Source organism: Neurospora tetraspora, assembly GCF_033439725.1.
Source record: "Neurospora tetraspora strain CBS 560.94 chromosome Unknown B0H65scaffold_2, whole genome shotgun sequence".
In the NCBI taxonomy this organism is placed as follows: Eukaryota; Fungi; Ascomycota; class Sordariomycetes; order Sordariales; family Sordariaceae; genus Neurospora; species Neurospora tetraspora.
In genome coordinates this window covers 47,938-64,345 of record NW_026944384.1, presented here as the reverse complement: position 1 = coordinate 64,345, position 16,408 = coordinate 47,938, and the positions used below count along the sequence as shown (strand labels likewise).

The 16,408-nt window shown below is 51.7% G+C and overlaps 6 protein-coding genes across 6 annotated transcripts; 5 read left to right on the top strand and 1 right to left on the bottom strand.

Annotated features, from left to right (window-relative positions):
• Nucleotides 1-365: 365 nt before the first annotated feature.
• B0H65DRAFT_545504 (uncharacterized protein) lies at nucleotides 366-1,298 on the top strand (the record flags this gene model as incomplete). The annotated part of the gene is made up of 3 exons (XM_062829382.1): nucleotides 366-389; nucleotides 678-896; nucleotides 990-1,298. 3 exons carry the CDS (start codon nucleotides 366-368, stop codon nucleotides 1,296-1,298), a joined length of 552 nt encoding a protein of 183 aa, XP_062683675.1.
• A 3,222-nt stretch (nucleotides 1,299-4,520) lies between these two features.
• B0H65DRAFT_566893 (uncharacterized protein) lies at nucleotides 4,521-4,879 on the top strand (the record flags this gene model as incomplete). Its single annotated transcript, XM_062830339.1, has 2 exons — nucleotides 4,521-4,701; nucleotides 4,842-4,879. The coding sequence occupies 2 exons, from the start codon at nucleotides 4,521-4,523 to the stop codon at nucleotides 4,877-4,879; spliced, it is 219 nt and encodes a 72-aa protein (XP_062683674.1).
• Nucleotides 4,880-7,331: 2,452 nt separating this feature from the next.
• Nucleotides 7,332-7,818, top strand: B0H65DRAFT_454599 (uncharacterized protein). The gene has a single exon (XM_062826202.1). It carries the CDS (start codon nucleotides 7,354-7,356, stop codon nucleotides 7,621-7,623), a length of 270 nt encoding a protein of 89 aa, XP_062683673.1. The 5' UTR covers nucleotides 7,332-7,353; the 3' UTR covers nucleotides 7,624-7,818.
• Nucleotides 7,819-8,879: 1,061 nt separating this feature from the next.
• B0H65DRAFT_439436 (uncharacterized protein) lies at nucleotides 8,880-9,990 on the top strand (the record flags this gene model as incomplete). The annotated part of the gene is made up of 3 exons (XM_062825415.1): nucleotides 8,880-9,130; nucleotides 9,226-9,481; nucleotides 9,697-9,990. The coding sequence occupies 3 exons, from the start codon at nucleotides 8,880-8,882 to the stop codon at nucleotides 9,988-9,990; spliced, it is 801 nt and encodes a 266-aa protein (XP_062683672.1).
• A 1,372-nt stretch (nucleotides 9,991-11,362) lies between these two features.
• Nucleotides 11,363-12,509, top strand: B0H65DRAFT_86033 (uncharacterized protein). The gene has a single exon (XM_062831494.1). It carries the CDS (start codon nucleotides 11,635-11,637, stop codon nucleotides 12,025-12,027), a length of 393 nt encoding a protein of 130 aa, XP_062683671.1. The 5' UTR covers nucleotides 11,363-11,634; the 3' UTR covers nucleotides 12,028-12,509.
• A 412-nt stretch (nucleotides 12,510-12,921) lies between these two features.
• On the bottom strand, nucleotides 12,922-15,458 carry B0H65DRAFT_86013 (uncharacterized protein). Its single transcript, XM_062831493.1, has 2 exons — nucleotides 14,289-15,458; nucleotides 12,922-14,239 (listed from the first exon to the last, which is right to left on the bottom strand). The coding sequence occupies exons 1-2, from the start codon at nucleotides 15,128-15,130 to the stop codon at nucleotides 12,961-12,963; spliced, it is 2,121 nt and encodes a 706-aa protein (XP_062683670.1). The 5' UTR covers nucleotides 15,131-15,458; the 3' UTR covers nucleotides 12,922-12,960.
• Nucleotides 15,459-16,408: the final 950 nt, after the last annotated feature.

Genomic DNA, 16,408 nt, shown 5'->3' with positions numbered 1-16,408 from the left:
TTGTCGCCGATGTCGTAGGATGTTTTCAGGTGTGTAAAAGGACCAAAGGTATACGCCATGGGCATCTGGTTTAAAGCAGCTAACTTCCCCCAAAGCTGATCATCTGGAGAAAAGCATTACTACCTGGAAATCGCTTCATATGATTAGAGGAAAGTGGATGAAATATCAAATGGACGGGATCTCTTTCTTCGATGACAATGAAAATATCATGTTGTCAAGCTATACCTCCGAAATTTACACCGAGTCTTCAACGTCGACCTTTCATCTCATCCCTTAACGGCAGGCCCCTTTAAACCACTCTGCAGATTAGTCGAGCAATTACGGAAAAGAGCTTTCTCTCCAGCCTCACCAGTTCTTTCTCCACAATGTCCTTCTTCTGCTTCAACTTGGTCCGCGTCTGGCGTTTCCCTCCGTTCTCTGTTTTGACTTTATCGAATTCGGACTAATAGGCGGTAGTACTAGTAGCGTTAGTTAGGTCAGCGGCGGTGATAACGCTTTCTCGCTTGCATCACCCTCAACATTTGGGACAATAACCAAAGCCACATGGTCGAGGGCTGTCTTAACCTCCTTGAGTAGAAGAATGCCGTTGCGGGGGTGGCGGCACTGGCCGTCGTTATCCTTTGTAGTCGAACAAGAACCAGCCGCGCGGGTGGTGACTGACATTGACGCAAAGGTAGAGCCAGGGCATTCTAACCACCCAGCTGCGCACCCTTCCTTCACGCCTCCGCTCGGTTCAAAACTCGCGCTCAACGGCTCTAATCCGCCCGGACGACCCTGCGCTCTACCCCAACCATTTGGCACAGAACCACTTCCAGTTCACCCTTCCGATTCCTCTTGGAATTGGTAACGCCAATACCCGTACACCCGGGCAGCACATGTTCGTCTACCCTTCGTCCGTTTGTTGGCTGAAGATGACATGAGGACAGGGCCGGAATGTTGGATATAGCCGAAGCGTCGGATAGAGTTGATAACGAACCCGACGAGGGTAGACCCGTAAAGTCAACTTCCCCTTCTTCGAGCTCCTCCCCCGAATCTGGCTCATTCATGGCAATGCCGCCGTAGCACAATGCGTCCCACACATTGAGGGGTTTATTGAAGACGTTGTGAACCTGCCCGAAACACCGAGGCTAGCCTCGTTAATGCTAGTGCCGACGGGGGAATTGCATGGGGTTGAGAGGGATGATAAGGGATGGGAGCTTGGGGTTAGGTGGTTTAGGGAGGATGGGCCTCTGGTTAGGGACGAGGGGGAGTTTGTGAAGGTTGTTTATGTGTCTGCTGCTCCTAAGCAAGTCTTCTAAACATTTTCTCAGGAATACACCCAGCCCAGGACCCTAGACCCAGGCCACAACGCATCTTGCCGGTGGCAGAGAGCGTTAGTAAGGTAATCTCTCATCCTTGGTTGACGAAGCTATCGACTGGCCTTCGTGGGCGGGTATGCGCGCTCCAATATTGATGACATTTACCCCCTCCTCCCGAGATTCCTGCAACACAGGCTCAACAATCTTCAACAGCCCAACCAAGCCGTGGTTTAAGCAAGCCTAGGTAGCCTCTTCTTTTGTCAAGATATACTCATATTCTGGGTGCTATGGTTCCCGTCGTCATGGATCATGGTTGACCCACCTCACCAGAACTGGTCATGACATGATCAGGTCTGCCCTCCCTGAGAGGCAGGCTCATGTCATGCCAGTATAAGAGGCTCTGCCTCGCTGTCGCCTTGGCGTCAATCCTAGAGGTAGCTATCAATCAATCATCTACCTATTATATCTTGCACAGTCACTTGTGATCGCTGTGTGAGGTTCCAGGTAGAGGCTCCCAGCAGTACTAACTGATACTCATTGTCAGTCCTGCTGTCATTACGGTTACGCATCACTTCATCGCGTAACACCGGGAGATGGCGATGGAACAAGAAAATCTACCATGCGGCCTTGTCCTTGAGCTTGTTGACCTTGGCCTGATCATCATTGATGATTTCGTTGATAGCCATCTGGTCCCATGTGTCCGAAAAATCATCGAGGTCGCACAGCTTACAGGGCTATAGCAGTGGAAAAGAGGAAGCATGAGCATTACTGATAGGGAGATGAGTTCGATAAGTGTCGGGTCCTTTTTTTCTATATGTTTGAGGAGATCAGCCATTATCGACCGCGGCGTAGGTAGGTTTGCCTACATTCCATCCCATTCTCCGTCCACTTTTTTTTTTTTTTTTTGGTCAACATCACCTATCATGTCCCCCCCCCCTCGCACTAGTCCCGCGACATCGAGGCGCAGCTGGAAAATCTGGCGAAACAGCTGATGTCAAAGATCCCCATCATCGGCACAAACCTCGAATGGACGTTAACTATCAGAGAGTTGTACCTTAAATACTACCGGCTGACCAACACACGCTTCGATATCCCGTCGCAACGGAGCAAAGAGATGCACCTTTTCATCCTAGAAAAGGTTTCACAACTCACAGCGATGCTAGTAGTATATTCTCCTCCTCCCATCGACCAGCCCCCTCTTACTCACAGCGTCGAAACCATGGAGGCAGCTCCACAGCTGCCATCCGGCAGCAATCCCGCTGAGCTCGAAGACCGGTCCCTAGAAAGGCTTCGAGAAGTGGATTGGTCTAAAGGAGGAAAAGACGAATAACAGTTCCGATACCTACGGTAGGTAGGCAATTGACCGAGGATAGACACGGGACTTAACTGCAATAATTTAGGGACAGGAGGTTAACGCAATGAGTTTCACCGCGATGAGTACTTCACTGCGATGATTTCGAGACAGGAGGCTGGCGCGATGACTTTGAAGGACATTCATCTGGAAGAGCATGGGGCTTATCGGTTCAATCACTGGACAGGAGTGTGACGAACCGTTACAAGCACAGGAGTATATCGCTGGGAATATGATCAACGGTAGTAGTAGCCAAAAGGTACTGGTCGATTGTGAAAGCTATTGCTTGCTGAAGAGCCCAGTAGACAGAAGGCCTGGGAAGGCCTTCTTTATATACTGGTCCTTCAGTGTGCGCCGCTGCGCCGGTGAGGCTATTCTCGGCCACCCGGCGCGGCCCTGATTGGTCTACCTAGCTGCTTACATAAGTGATCCCTTATTGGATCGTAACAAGGAGCAATTGCATGTATTTAGAAACGACGAACGATCGTCGGAGATGATCATTCTTCGTGGGGGGGCAGGTAGGATACCAAATTCAGGGGTTCTCTATCATCAGAGTCGATATGGAAAAGACAAGACAAGATAAGCACCAAAGAGAGCAAAGAGGAGCAAAGTTGCTCAGTTGCTCACTCAGGTAGCACTTACCTTGAAGGTACAAGGCACAAGACTTTCTTTCATCTCACAACTAAGTCTAAGTTGCGTGTAGTTTGTTATAGCTCGGTAAGCTTCTTCTGCATTCGTTGTGATGTAGAGATATCCGGCCCATTCTCTTCCACCATAGAAGGTAGTCGTCCAAATTTTCGAGTGTGATGCACGTGTAAATTCGATGAAACCGAAGAGGAACCAAATGGAAAACCCGATGGCAAACCAATGTGCTGGCTGTAGCCCCCCATTGTATATTATATGTATTGCACCATCGCAAGCTATTGTGGAGTTGGCAACTGCTGTTTGGCAGGACGCTATCGGCGCCATTGTGACGGGGCTAGGAGATGACTAGTTTGAGCAAGCATGTTATGAGCATCCTGCAGACAATCCCCATTCCATTGCTTTTTTCCTATGGTAAAAGCAACCTTTAGGTTCAATAGCTACGCAACTGTCATCCGTTTTTATACTTCAGAGGTACTCTTGCGTGATATACTTATGAGTGGACTATTTGCCCTTTCTGCCCTGGTATGACTCAACTTCAGTCACAACCTTGGTGGACGTATAAAGGGAGAACGCAATCATAGTAAACAGTCAGCTTTGTCTTCATTGAATCAAAGCATAAATACCTCAGCTCCGTCCGCCTATACAAGGAGAGAAGGTATCGAAGAGTTTTAGTACTTACCAACATTTCACCTACCTTCAAGACAGAACTACAGTATATAGGACGAAGGGCTGATCGCGTCAACGATATGCACATAAGACACCGTCCGATATATATACCATGTCTCCATCAGCCACCATCAGATGAAACCATCCTCTCTTCATCCTCAACAACTACCTTCATTACCTCCTCACCCTCAAGTCCTCAACAACCAGCCAGTTCACCATCTGGCGACGTTGCCAACGGACAACCTTGCGGCCATATTCTTTACGTCCTTCATTACGTTCTCGCTTGCCCCGAGCCCCTTAGATGGCAACAAGCTTTTCTCCTCAAGGAACTACAGGCAATCTTCCGCTACAGCACGGCTTTCGAATACACCAAGAGCATAGCTAGGGAGTCAGCCTATGTTCGCGAACACGCGGATCGCGAGCTGAAGAGGCTTGCAAAGAAGAGCAAGCGGCCTGAGAAGAAGGCGAGGGCTTTGGCAAGACGTCAAAACAACAGTTTGACATGAACGCCAACAAAAACTGGTCATTCCCGCTATCTTGGGAGTGCATGAACTCCAAAGATGGCCGTCAAAAAGCCCATCATTACCGCGAGACAAGCGCTGCAGTTTCGATCGTCCATCACCACGCAGGAAAACTTCCAGCTACAGAATCCAGATCGAAAGCCACCCGCGAAGGTACCTGGGGCCGTTTACCAGCTCACTTCGGGGACACTCTGGAGGAGATCACCGCCGCCGTCATCCAGTAAGTTTTGAGAGGTAGTGAGAATCAACCTAGTAGGATCGAAAAATTCGTAAAAGAAGTCGTAAAAAGGATCGCATGCAAAAGAAGGATTTGGAAAAGGGCCTTATCACCGCCGGTTAGCATACTAACTTCTTTTCCAGACTCGCGGAGTGTGCCGATTTTGAGATCCGACGCTTGAAGGTGGGACGTATCCTTACCAATCGTGTGATGATCCGTTTCAGACGCGCGATTGGTTGGAAAGGAAAGGACCTTAGAATCCCCAAGCCAGACTCAGACGAGCAATACGCCACTCGCCTCATCACCAGGGAGAGCCCGAAGAACTGCATGTTTTGTGGTGGGGAATGTCACTCAGCTTGGGTTTGTGTCAACAAGGGTACCTACTCCACGAGAGCCCCCATCGCTCGTTATTTCACCTTTTGGCACCAATACCTCTTTTTAAGTCACTTGGATAGTCGAATCCGAAGCCCGTCCTGCATGTTGAAGAACATTGTTCTGTATCTGGAGACTTCAGCATCCGACCCTCAGGCCAGGCTTTTGCATCCCGCCCTCGACCGGAGCCCTGCGTATCACTCGTTCGTATTTCGGACACTGGCAATATTAGCCCCGGTCAGAGCCTTTCTATCCTCGAAATGTAGACATAGTCTCATGTATTGCTCAATAGAATCATAAGAACGGGGTGGCAAACCTCCGGAAAGGAGCTATCGGCACCTGGCACTACTGCGACAATGACGTATATGCCGTGCAGCGCACCAGCCTACGCTCACGCCCGTAGATATCAGATTATCGAGGTTGAAGACAACGGAAACGACACTCCAATCGAGAAGAGGTTTACTCTGTGGAACGCTTCCTTTTGCAAGAAGTTCGATGCCATAGCAAAAGCCTTCCTAAATCCGTCAGTGTCGGTGATATGGACTGTCTGAAGGGGCAGGAACTTGTGCGACTCCTTGTCAAAGACTTTGGAATCGACGTCAATGGGCTACTAGAATACCCAGTATCCCTGAGACACCAATCGGACTGCCGTAAGACGAGGATGCCGCCGACGCCGATGGGCCTGAGCCTGACGTTCATACCGGCATATTCTTCAGCTCCCCTGGTCCGTCGCTGATGAAGGAGGACGATATAGCGCCACGGGTTGCGGTTTGGGCGGCGAATGACGCGCGAAGTCGCGAACTATTGGGAGAGGATTGAAAAAGCGCGCCAAGAGAAAGAGGTTGGACATCGATAGATCTTCCCGGACGGCGTAAAGATCTTCCACCAAAAACACAGTGGAGAGGTTGGATGGGCGAGCGGAGGTTGTTGTCCAAAAATGGATTGGGTGTTGCCGGGTTCGCGTCTTTTTTGCAGTGCAGTCGTTCCTGCAATGTCCAAGACATTGGGAAGGAGCCTTGCAGATTCAGCCTTTCTGCCTCCTGCCGGCGGCACTCTTTGTCGCGGGAAGATTTTCAATAATTTTCGTGTTCCACGCAGTTCATCGCTCCTAACTTCCACATGCGCATTCTCTTCTGACGCTCGTGTTGACCATTTCCGACACAGCCCGTCTTTTGGCCAACTCAACCACTTCCCTCAACCCGAAGCTCGCAAGTTCTATCGCATCCCCGAATCACGATCTTCTCCCCACGCGAGGGCAAGATGTCGACCATCGCGCATCCAACGAGCCGACGCCGAAGCGCACGATGGAAAGACCACGTGCTCCTGTTCGCTCTCAATCCAGCAACACGCCCTCTTCAGTCATAGCTTTACCTTTCCAATGTACACCAACTCCGACGAGCCCCCTTTTCGCGATCTGTTTTCTCTCAAATTCCAAAGCCAACCGCTTTTTGGTGCTCCCAACCACTGACCCAGAAGCCAACCCAAGAACACTCGAAGACAACCAAACGATGGCTGCGCGAGGGGTGTAAAGTCAACGCTCTACAAGCTGACTGAAGCCGTTGCCGAAACCCTCCGCCTGGCAGAAAGAATTCCGTGAGCAAAGCGCCCGATTGAGTACTTGAAGGCCGGTCGTTTGACTGGGGAGATATCATCCAGTAACCCAACAGTTCCAGAGACCATAATACTCCATGGATACATTCATGATATTGCCCGTATGTCACCCCCTTTCCTTTTCTCTATCCAATGCACGATTAATCACTCACTAATCGACAACCACAGTCAGACCAAGAGACATATCATAGAACGGAACGCACATCAAGACGAGTCGTACACGGCGTTCTCCAGGACGAGAACATGTTCACGCAGCCCGGCCATATCATTTCACGAGTTCTTTATATAACGTCACATTCTTTTAACAAGAGACTGCGTCCTCGCGTCATGGCCTGTGGAAACCTTACATCGACGAACAGGCGTCAAAGTCCTCCACCTCTTTCCAGTCTTGAACTTTTCGGTATCTCTTTCTGCATCCCTGACCTCCAAGCAGAGCAGGGTCAGATTGCATTACTTTGACCTCCTTCCCGTCCTGTCGAGACAAAGTGACCGGGTTGACGCTTGACGGTTGAGTCCTCTGCGCCCCATACGGCATTCAAAACCCGGTATGACACTCCGAAACGCTTCTAAGAGAGCGTCTGCAACTTTGAACCTGATTTCGCAATGGGTACTTTGGTATCCAGGTTCACAAAGATCTCCCCAAGGAAGATCCGAGGGAGTACCTGCCCGACGATGCAACGTCTTTTCCCGGGCGTCTGCCGACCGGTACGTTACGTTCGTGGACCCATCGAGGTAAAGGTTAAGATTCCGGACGGTTACCGAATCCAGCTGGAAGCTCTCGAGGAGCTCTTCAACCTACACAACGAGGATCCCGAAAAGCAACCTCCATACTTCGGCAACATAGAGCTGGAGAGAAGCTGCCCCCGGGCGGCTCTGGATGTATGGGAAGGTCCAAGTGGATTGGAGCCCAAGAGATTCATCACGCACAACGGAGCCGAATAACTTGGGCTTCTGTGCCGGAGGCTATTTTGCCAGCGGCGAGTGTTGGTTTGAGCTCGACGACCCAAGCCATAAATAATGTCAAGGGCCCGAGAGAGCTGGCTTTCCTTCGAAGTATCTGCGGTGGTCCTGCGTTTAAGGGGTTTCAATACTACCGTGATGTTGGAGCGAGGGCTGCTGAGCTTTCTGTGAGAAAAGAGGCATTCACCGGTGCCCAAGCGCCTTCGATGTTGTCAAGACCCGATGGGTTGAACCATATGCAGCCCCAATATACACCCTTTATGAGGGCAATATGAAGTACCACCTCGCCAAACAAAGTCACCAAACCCTACTGATTTTAGAGGAGTGGAGGCTTAATAAGAAGCCACTAGCGAACCCATATCACGAATATATACACCTATCTACCAAATTAAAAAAAACATGACCGACGACGAACCGTGGTTAACCTACGCTGTGCCGTCATAGAAGGCTTCCAAGACTTCAAGGTCAAGTCGTCGTGCTGGCGGTCCGCTGCCAGAAGTACCTACTTGTACCCGTTCACAGAATTCCCTCGCCATTGCCAAATGATCCAACACCCCCTCGACATACAGATCAAGAGGAACAAGTCATAGTCGTTTACCTGGGCAACATCATCAACCGAATCCTTCCTGGTTGTGGAGAAGGAAACACCAGCTGAAGAAGAAGCTGCAAAAATTGATGGAACGAAGGGAACTTCTTCTGAAGATGGCGAGGGAAAAAACAATCCAGCCCGTTGACCAGGGAGTAAGACAGACTGATAACGCTCTTAATCACCTCACCAAAGGCTCCCAACAGAAGATAGGACAACCGACCAAGTCACGGTGGACCAGCGTGTACCCAGAGTCCACGGAAGTCGTCGACTCCGCCGCTCTTCCGGCGCCGGACGTCCGCTCTTCCCACAATACGAAGCAGACGCCTTAAAACCGTTGTTCTCGCCGGCCTGGCATTCCTGACGTTACTATGGCTATTACGCTGTCACCACTCAACCAACACACACACCAGGGCATCTCTCTCTCACTCGCCCAGTACCAGAACCTGCTCAAGGTCATCCCCCAGCTGAACGCGCTCGGTTTCTCGTCTTGCTACTTCAGCTGTCCCCGTTTCAGGTGCTGAAGTTTCTCGTATCCCATCATATTCTCCTTATCCCGCTCCTCGCGCAGAGGCAGCAGTAGACGCCGACATGGCGGACTGTGGTTGTTGCTGCGGTTGGGGCTGAGATGATGGCTGCTGTTTCGGCTATAATGGTTACTCGAGATAACCGCATCGTTCCCTCCTCTGAAGACGCCGAGGAAGAAACCATCAAAAACAGATTATCCAAAGTCCTCAAAAAATTCGACCACCTAAGAATCGGCTATGTAATCCCCGAGGTATCACCCAACCACCGCCTCGGCGCCAACAGCTTGATCCTCAACAACTACATCTACGATATCACCTATATCGAAGAGCGTAAGACCAGAAGAACGAACGGAAGTTTGGGGGGAATATTTCATCGGTAATTTAAAGGGCGAGCATCTCAATGCTGCGATGCAGTCAATGAGTTGGGGTGGATGGATGAGTATCATCATGACTGTATCGTGCGGGTTGTAGGCCAGCTCACCCAGAAATAAGGATACCAAAAACCAATTCGGGAATCAGGAATATCACTCTGGTCAACATCCGGGAGTATTACCACTCTGGTGTTGCTGGCGGCAAGCTGATGCCAGGCAAGAAGGTGAGCTGTGGACCCAGCCCGAGAGTAAGAGCAAGAAAAAGGCAAAAAGCTCGCGCCAAAAACAACCTCCAGGAGGACGATACAGCCGATGGTGAGCAGCCTTCCGACCTAAGCGACTTCCTGCAGCATAAGGTACCAGGACATGATGGACCATCATGTCGCTGTTCTTCACCATGGAGCACAGCAGGTGCCTCTTTCTGGACATGTTCCCGGCGTGAAGGGCCCGGCAGAGGACCATGGCCCGCCTACTCCCCATCCCGATGCAAACCATCCAGCCGTCCTGGCCCTTGGAGACATCGGGGATGACATGGCAGAAGGGGATGTTAAAAGTATTATCAGGGCCGCAGCGGACGTGCTATACGCCGGCAACGGGTGGTGTCAGCGAACCTCGCCCGACGATAACGGTGTCCAGTCGCGGTGCACCGCGCGCGCTTGGAAGGCGCCAGCAAGGCCAAGAGCCCAAATACCTTTGCGACATGTACGAGCGCGATGCCGACTGGAAGGGCGATGAGGAATTCGGTGACGACGCGGAAGATGATGCCGATGCCAGATCCACTGTCAGTCCAGCCACTTCTGCCGAAGACGAGACTATTGTCACCGTTGAGGAGGTTGATCTAAGCGTAGAGGAGGATTTTATGTAGAGAAGCCTGAGATCGAGGGTCAATGTCATCAATTGGGCCTGTGTGGCTTTGAACTCTTGGTTACCTGCACCTGTCTCTGAGCCTGGTAGTAGTGGCTTGTGAGGTTATGTGTTGTGTTCCATTGTTATAGAATCCCGTCCGCACTTGCGATGGAACGTGTCGATAGGATTGCTTTTCAGGTGCGGTAAAGTTTCGGTTTGGCTAGTCACTTGCTTGCCGAACAGTGTGTCGTCCGTAGTGGTGACAAGGCGACGGGGGTAGGTGGAAGGTGCTACCTTACTGCGGACTTGACGATGCTCGGCAGCTCGGACCGAGATGGGTCGCCATCAGATGCGACTCTACGATGTTTGGTCCTGGGGTTCGGCTGGGGTTCGGATGGGGCTTTTCGGAGGACCATGAACCGAGCCGCACCAAAACGGATGCCGGCCGATTCTAGCTCGATAACTTAAACAAAGCTCCCGCAATTCAGGACAGCAATTGAACATCGGCTAACTTGAGCCTTCGGTTGCGTACCGGCTTGCCCTTCCTGAAGTTTTCAAGGCTCCCCATCGCTCCTTCCTTAAAGCCCCACGAAGTTCAACTCCACTCATAGGATTCAAGCGAGAAGGAACGATGTTTGATGCCTTGTTGCTGCCTTTTCAGCCCATGCACTGTGATGTATGCCATCGGAAATTAAGGGAAGATACCATGGGCTGATGAAGCCACCAAATCACCATCACCGGATTTGGCTTGGCGTGGGATTCTCTTGCATCCTTCGCCAACAAGAGGTTCTCGTCAAGTTGAAGTGAATGACCTCCTCGTCTTTGGGAACTGGCGTAAAAGCAAGACGACGAAGAGCGTCTGATCAAGCCTGATTACTGAAGGTATCCTTCAACCGCAAAAAGACGAAGAACGCATTCCTCCCGTCCCGTCCCGTCCACGGTCTTGGTGAGAAGAGACAAAGAAGATCAGGTACACTAATACCAAAATTCACAAACAGCGACAACAACAATACCCTCTTTGCTCTTTGCCGCGCGGCAAGAATGACATGAACTAACAAAGAACATTATCCAGATCCCGTCCCATTGAGGATCCAGTCACCCCCGACACTCTCCAAATCCCGTCCAGTCTCTCGCTCCTTGCCTTTCTGCCCGCTCTTGACTCTTCTCCACGCAACGCAGTCTTCAGGTTTCCGCCTGCGAGTTTTGAAGCTCCGAGACATCGAGTCAAACACTCAGTCACCAGTCTCAACTCTTCAACTCTTCAACCAATGGTGTCTTCAGCCAAACCAAACAGGACAAAAGCGACCGTCAGTCACACCAGGAGCGCAACAAGAATAATGTCATCAACTAACAATGAGCAGACTACCTTACCTAATCACCTCCGCACCATCGGCGGTGTCGCTAGCATCTCCGTTCTACGTTCTACGGCGTCTACCTAATCAGACTCTTGAACTTTCCAAGGTTGACATCGAGTACTGCACTCTGATAGATACACTACCGGGTACCACCTTGACCTCTCTCTATCACGCTTTCTTACACACTGAGCCTGGGACGACTACCGAGCAAATCACTCTACTATACCTACTACCATTTATCACTCAAGTCGGTTGACTCTTCAGATCCAACCTCGCAGTTCAGTTTCAACAACCACGCACACTTCAAAATGCCCCCCCTAAACCTCACCACCCGCTCCGAAACCTCCCCCTCCCCCTCCTCCCCCACCGAACACGACCCCTATTACATCCCCGCCACCACCCTCTCCAACGTGCCCCCCCTCGGCTGGATCCTCATCGGCCTCCTCTGCTTCTGCTTCCTCATGAGCTGGGCCGTAGGGCAGTGTCTGACGTGGGGACAGCCGAAGTTGACGGAGAAGGAGTGGCGAAGGAGAAGGGAGGAGGAGATGGAGGAGATGGAGAGGGAGATGAAGGAGAGGGAAAGGAGGGAGTGGGAACGGCAGAATGCTTTGCCAAGGGGGTTGAGGGAGGAGGGGAGGGGGAATGTTCATGTTGGACGCGATGCTGGGAGGGGGAGTCGACTGAATACGTTGGTGGAATGAGAGTACCTAGGTGAGGAGGGGGTAAGAGGGGGAAGAGGACGTTGACTGGGTGAGGAGGATGCAGGGGAGGGGAGGGGAGTTATTCTTTTCGGATGTTGACTATTCGATTTACATTCGGTTCTTGGGTGATGTCTGGTGTTGGGGGAATGTTTAGCCGTGAGTTAGGTAGGGAAGCGATAAGAGGGGAGACGGGTGAATGAGGACGATGGAGAGGCAGCGGTGGGAAGTTATTCCATGTTAACTACTTCGATTCTCTCTCTGGTGATGTATCGGGATAACGTTTGAGGGTTGGGAAGTGATAAGAGGAGGAATGACTGGATGAGATAATGGAGGGAAGAGGGGTCAATGAGTCATGATGAGTCATGAGAGCAGAAGGGGAGAGAAGAAGAGATCTTCCGGTGTACGCGTTAAGAAGAGAAGAGTTTACCTAGGTATGCGAGAGGAGGTTCACGAGAGGAAAATCAAGAACCAAATCAAATTGTACACACAAAAAATTCCAAATTGTATTATTCGCTCCATCATCAATGCTTTACTCACTCCCATATTTTCTGCTGCTTGTAGCTACTGCTAAACTGTGTAAAAATAACCCTCAAGGTATAAGATATCCGCCCACTGTATGCTATAGATGCAATTTGATAGAAGAAAGAAACAAAAACCAAGGAAATGTTGTCAGGAGTGGGTGAGAAGAGAGTTGAGTATGGTAGTCAAGCACCCCGACTGGTATCATCCATCCATCCATCCGTCTGTCCATCCATCTATAGTGTCTTTCGCCTTTCGCCAGCCTTATGTAATTGTTTCGCCTCTGTCCTCTGTAGTTGTTGTGTATCGTGTCTTTTCGTTCGTAGTTTGGTCGTAACATCGTCATCAAAATCGTAAAATCATCACCTTGTCCCACCTCCTCGTCCTCTCCTCAATCAAACTTCACAGCACAAATCAATACCCCCTAGCAGTCACCGCCCCAACAGCCAACGTCTCAATTCTTCCTTTATACAGCTTCATAACATGCATCAACGGATCACCCCAAACCACCTCCCTCAGCATATCCTCGCTCGGCACCACATGCGCCACCACTCCCTCATTCAGTCTTTCCTCAACCGTCTTTCCCTTGCCCTTTAGCCTGGACTTCGGGTCGCCTGACCTTAGCACCACAAGGCGACCGGCGCAGGAGAGCGTGGAGGCGGGGAGTTTCCAGGTTGGTCCCGAGGAGGAAGAGGATGAAGAGGAGGTGTGGCTGCTGGAGACGGACGAGGCGGTTGTTGAGGTGGTGGTCAGCGCGGAGCTGGCGGAGGAGGTGGATGTGCGGGTGCGGGAGCTGCTGCGGTGGGAACTTCCCGAAGAAGAGGAGGAGGCGTGATGGCTGCTGCCGCTGCTACTTCGGCGCTCGGTATTCCTGGTGTCTGTTGATTTGCCGGATTTCGACGATTGCAGCGAGGACCGAGATGACTTTTGGCCGGCAGCCTTCATTCGCATGTTAAGATCCGAAGAACTGCTGGGTCCCTTCCTGCTCGTTGTCATCGAGAGCGTGTTCACCGAAGGCGCGGGCGAGGCGTACAACTCTAGCAAACTCTTCACGTAGGCCTTGTCTGCTCTCGCGACCGGATCACCCTCGTTTATGAAGGACAGGAACAAGCTCTTCTTCAGCTCTGGCCTCCTCTCATAGTCCTCTGGCTTCTTCAAGGGAATGATGCTAATAGGTGGAGTGCCGAACGTGACGCAGTGGACGCGCTTGAAGCACCCAGCCACCGCAGTCAACTCGCTTTGCGCCTCCTTTGTTGTCGAGAGGATATGGCTGTAAAGCAACGCAGCGACGGCGCCACCGGCACTGTGACCGGTAATGAGCAGCGAGTAGGATGATCGACTGGGATCCTCCTCAAGAAGCTGACGGAGACGGCGCGCAACAGGTTGGACCATACTTCGAGCGACATCGAGAAAGCCGGCGTGGCAGAGATTGCCAGGGTCGTCGAGGAATCCTTCGGGGGATGTGGGATTAGAATTGAGGTTGACGGCCCAGTCCATGAAAGTTGCTGTGCCGCGGATGGCGAAGACAATGGTGTTGACGTAATCCATTGGCACGGATTTGATGACCATGGCTTTGGCGCCGGTTCGCCAGTCGGCGTCGACGTGGGCGTCTCGTTCGGCGCCCTTGGGCTTTTCGTAAACTCGCTCGGAGTATTGGGCGGCGAGGCAGAGAAGAGGCCAGGTGGGGATGTATCTGTGAGTGTGAGTGAGAGAACACATCAGAAGTGACGGTCATGACCTACAGTCTCAAAGGAGCCAGGTCGGTAGGCAACCTCGAGTTGGCATAGAGGTCCACCTTTGCAAAGTAACCCCCCGAATTTGTTGACGACGAGTGCTCCCTATGTTCCCTATCCCTATGTTCCCTATCCCTGTGCTCCCTGTGATCCCTTGAATGCGAGCTGCTCCTCCGAATTCCTGACTTCACTACCGACCTCGACCCCACCATGCTCGACGAGGGCGGGTACGAGGTTTCCTGAACAGCCGGCTTCCAGGTGAAGTGTTCCTTCTCATTCCCACTAATCTGGTTCAGATCTATCCTCGTCAAGACGTCATTTAGTCGACCGGAGATTTGGTCGTAGAGGGCGGCACTCTGGTTGAGCAGCTGGGTCTTGTTGTCGGGCCAATGGGGAAGCATTTCCTCGAAACCGTGGACGAGGCTTGGCACTTGGGAGATATCCGATGCCACCTCCATCACCGTCCCCACGGGCATCTTGGTGAGAGACCCGGTGCTGTTCTTTGGTGGCGGAATCGGTGATATTGACTGGATAAGTTGTGGCGGTGGGGAATTTGGACCCGGAGTGCCGAGATAGTAGTGATGTTGGTTGACAATGATGGGTTGTGGTGAAGACGGACTCCATCCTGGCGGTGATGGGAGGAGGCCGGCGGGCTCGAAGGACTGAGCCTGATGCCAGTCATGCGGCGAGTAGGCTGGTGGCGGCGGAAGAGCGGCATAGTGATGTTTCGAGGACGAGCCGGAAACCTGCCGGTCACGTTGACCTCGACTTGAAAGCTGAGGAGGTGGTGTCGGTGTGTCTCTGTTGTCTTTTTTTGGTTTCTTTGACCGACCAAAGAAGAGGAAGCCCATGGTGAAGAGAGGAGTGGTAGTTTGCGGTTGCAGCTAAGGCACCCACATACAATAGATTGTAGTAGTGAAGACAAGTGATGAGTTGAAGGTCCAAGAAGTGAGAGATGATTTGGGAAAGGGAAGAAGCAGAAGCAAGAGTCAGAAAAGTGGATGGAGACTTTGGACGCTGCCATGTTAGGACAACACATGGTCAACCGAGGCGGGCCGTCAAATGTGGATGACCCTTCACCCACCACGCTAGAAAAGGCCAAAAACTGATACGACACTAGTGTAGAGGCAGTCGTCGTGAAGCTGTTTGGAGCTCATGAGGGTCCTCGATGTGAGCTGTGATTTGCTGGGTGCCTGTCCTTCACTCGAGAGACACAGGTCAATCCAAGGCGAGCATTCCCACAGTAGGGACGGGAGTGCCTTGCCGTTTTCATGAGGGGCCGCTGCAGCTTCCTATTCGCTGTCGTGGAACCACCAAGCCTCCAATCGCCGGCAGTGGTGGCGGTTTCGTGTGCCCCAGATCAGGCTTCTTGGGTGCCAGTGAGGGTTGGAGAGGGTTGGTGAAGGCTGGCGAGGGTTGATAGCCGCCCACGATAGAATGGAATCTGCATGGATTGCTCGATGTGAGCGGGGTGCCGCAGTCCGTCAAGATATTGATAGTATCAGGCCATGGGTACATTGTCCGTCTCTTTGTCAAAGGTCTGGAGAAAGGGAAGCTCTCGGGAGATGTGCATGCTGAAGGGCCGTTATCTGAGGTGCATAGAGCATCGCCAGTGTCAGTGTCAGTGTCAGTGTCAACGTCTGTTTGGCAAGTGTCCGTCTGGCTGTCTGCTGGCCCGGCCACGTCGTCGACATGTGTCCACTGTCCACACTGGGAGTGAAGCTTCGAGGTCCATTGCGGGGGAACAGTTCAACATCTGTAGTCTCGACCTTCACCCCGCTCCCATCCGGCCGAGACGACCTGGCTCGAATGTAAGGGGACGTAGGGGGTTGATAGGAGTCCAGTCATCAAGAGACAACAAAGAGTTGTGAAAGTGAAGAGAATTTTAGACTTGTTAGTGCTGGATGACTCGACCGAATTGGTTGGCTGTGGTTGACTTGTACAGCGTCGCATTGCAGCCATTGGCTCTTAACAAAGTCCTAACATGTCGGCGACATCGGAATGCCCTCAAGTGCTGGCACCTGTTCACATGCTTCTGGAATCCATCATTGTCAGAGAGTTTCGCAAGATCGATTGAGTGATGATGCCCGATTGTCAATGCAAGTTCGATGGCAGAAGATGAAGCAAAG

Excerpts from the sequence above, each read along its gene's own strand:
- B0H65DRAFT_454599 (XM_062826202.1), top strand. The coding sequence starts at position 7,354 with ATGCAACGTCTTTTCCCGGGCGTCTGCCGACCGGTACGTTACGTTCGT.
- B0H65DRAFT_86033 (XM_062831494.1), top strand. The coding sequence starts at position 11,635 with ATGCCCCCCCTAAACCTCACCACCCGCTCCGAAACCTCCCCCTCCCCC.
- B0H65DRAFT_86013 (XM_062831493.1), bottom strand. The coding sequence starts at position 15,130 with ATGGGCTTCCTCTTCTTTGGTCGGTCAAAGAAACCAAAAAAAGACAAC. Across the intron at positions 14,240-14,288 it reads GACCTGGCTCCTTTGAGACT|ATACATCCCCACCTGGCCTC; the intron begins GTAGGTCATGAC and ends TCACACTCACAG.